Source organism: Ostrea edulis, chromosome 9 (assembly GCF_947568905.1).
Source record: "Ostrea edulis chromosome 9, xbOstEdul1.1, whole genome shotgun sequence".
In the NCBI taxonomy this organism is placed as follows: domain Eukaryota; kingdom Metazoa; phylum Mollusca; class Bivalvia; order Ostreida; family Ostreidae; genus Ostrea; species Ostrea edulis.
The window spans coordinates 22,900,941-22,903,543 of NC_079172.1; the positions used below are offsets into that span (position 1 = coordinate 22,900,941).

The 2,603-nt window shown below is 48.1% G+C and overlaps 1 protein-coding gene across 1 annotated transcript; it reads right to left on the minus strand.

The window, feature by feature from the left end:
- Window positions 1-1,216: 1,216 nt before the first annotated feature.
- LOC130050476 (uncharacterized) lies at window positions 1,217-2,008 on the minus strand. Its single transcript, XM_056150666.1, has one exon. The coding sequence runs from the start codon at window positions 2,006-2,008 to the stop codon at window positions 1,217-1,219; it is 792 nt and encodes a 263-aa protein (XP_056006641.1).
- Window positions 2,009-2,603: the final 595 nt, after the last annotated feature.

Consider the following 2,603-nt stretch of genomic DNA (forward strand, 5'->3'; position numbering starts at 1 on the left):
GGTTCTGGTTCCTTTAAAAAATCGGAATGCCCGATTTTTGACGTTGCGCTCGGTTTAAAAAGGCGAGAGCGCGGACGTCCTCGAAAACATCCCCTACCTCAGATGGCTGACGTCATGTTGATGACTCATCAAAAAACACTATATAAATAGGTCACTTGTTACCATTTTTCTCAATCATGTCGTTTGAACGGTACGCGGATGATGAAAATGATGTACTAGTGTGTGGGTATTGCCGAGGACCTTGGAGCACTTGTGGGTGTTTTCATTATAAAAAAGAAAACATCCTGGCCAAACAGAAGTGGATAGAGAGATTGGCAGAGCTGACGTTTTATCCCTTTGTCTATAAATGTTGTGGTCACACTAGAGAACCCTGGCTAGAGTGTAAGTGTCCGCAGCATTGTACCATCACCCCTGAAGAAGAAATAGCGCATAAGGACTGTACCTGTGAGATCTGTCAGGAGTTTAGAGAGCGCTGGACTCAGAGAAAGTTTGATCCCCGGGTGTTTCAACATTGTCCTTACAGTCAAGAACCCCGGTCAACGTGTACCTGTGAGACCTGTCAACCAGCATGTCGGTGACGGATCTACGAGGAGATGTATTATCTCTACCTTGGGTGGATGCTATTGTACAACAATGTAACTGTTTAACGGTGAAACCTCATGGATTAAGTCAACGTATTGCCGAACGATTTCCTTGGGCTAATCTGTATGCGACCCGACAACCTTTAGGACGGAGAAATTTAGCTATAGCAGCGGATCGAGGAATACCGGGTACTGTGTGTATTATGCCTCATTCTACTCATCCTGATGTGATCTGTTTGTTAGCGCAATGGGATTACGGGAGAGGCACTCAACGCTTACCCCTGTATGCCGATACCCCCGAACAACGTGAACTTTGGTTTCAACAATGTTTACAGGAATTAGGCACTTTGTCTTACCAGACTTTAGCGTTTCCTTATCGTATTGGATGTGGATTAGCCGGAGGCAATTGGACTCATTATAGACAATGGATTTGTGACTTTGCTTATCAGTATCATAAACATGTGTACATTGTCAAGAAAATGTAACTTTATTATAGCTTTATTCTAGCTATTACTTGTGTTAATAAAACTTTTTTAAAACAAACTTGTGTGTTTCTTGATTTTTGCCATAAAAAGTGTCTTTTCAAAAAAGTTGGTGGCCCTGAAAAGGGCCGTTTGGTCCTAAGGACCGACTTTTCATTCCCTGCTTCCGGTAAACCGGCATAACGGGCACCGTCCCCGGGTGTGTCGCCGCTCCTGTAACTCTTCCACGCACGAGCAGCAAGCTGGGCGCTGCCCACATCCCCTGCACGTAATTCCAGAGTGTACCCTGTCTTGCCAGCAGACAGGACACTTAAACCAGATGGGAACCGCCCTATCTGCCCAGCCAGGGACAGTCATAGGGTGGTTCCTCGGGGGATGAGTTGCCACCGGTGCGTGGGTTGGTCTCGGTGGTGGTGGAGTCCTCCCTGCAAACCGGATGGTAGGTGGTGGGGGTCTTGCAGGGGCTGCTGGTCTCGGTGGTGATGCTGTGTCTGCCACCAACAGCGACGGACTCTGGGCTGGACTGGGAGGTGGTGCGGGGGACGGTGACCGCGGTGAATACTCCACCGGTGACGCTGGTGAGTCGCTCATCGGCACCGGGCTGTATTCCACTGGTGCCGATGGGATCGCTGGTGGTGGTGTTGTAGGCGTCGCCGGTGAGTAAGGTGGTGGTGGTGAGGGTGGCTGTGGGGCCCGTCGGCGCGGTCTCGTACCCGTGGAGATTCGAGCGGTGCGGCGGCGGGGTGCCCTCCCTTCATACTCGGCCCGCACCCGGCAGATGATCTCACGGACCCCACTCTGGTCGAAAGGGGAGAAGGTGCTCAGGTCGTTCTCAGAACGCACGACCCAATTCTCCCCTACCCGTTCCTCAGCCACCACTACCAGCCGGTACCGGAATCCAGGCAAGGTCTGAAAATTGTAGAGCGGGTCTCTTCTTGTAGCCATTCTTCTTTCTTCTTTAAAATCCTTCAAAAATCTTCTATAACTGTGCTGGGTCACCAGTGAAGCGAACTGGCGAGTGCGCCGGTATATATCGGGAAAGCGCGGACCTCCTCGAAAACATCCCTCGCTTCGGAGACGAAGCCAAGATGGTGGCCGTCAAAATGGCGGATTTGTGCTTTCGAGTAGAGAGATTTTTCTCATTGTCTTTTTCTAGACATTCGATATCTGTGCAAGGTAGATTTAATCTGATAGATTCTGAGACGGCGAATGCGTTAAACTTATTTTTATTTTGCTACGTCGCATAGTTTTCAAAGAAACAGAGGTTAAAGAGGTCGAGTCGAGGTTCAATGTTTCTTCACCCCTCTTTAAAAATTTATTTCTCGACCATGTACATCCCTAACAACATCTCATAAGGTCTATTCGATAGAAAACACCTTATTTGATTCGATTTTCACTCTACCTTTAGGATTTTCTGGATTCCTCAACAAATAAACCCTTCTCTGAGAGACTCAACCAAACACAGCTTTCGTGTAAACAATTTTATTCATGTCACATATTTCAAATACATAACTCCCACACACAACACCAATTCACATGT

Coding starts and splice junctions, on each gene's coding strand:
- LOC130050476 (XM_056150666.1), bottom strand. CDS start 2,008: ATGGCTACAAGAAGAGACCCGCTCTACAATTTTCAGACCTTGCCTGGA.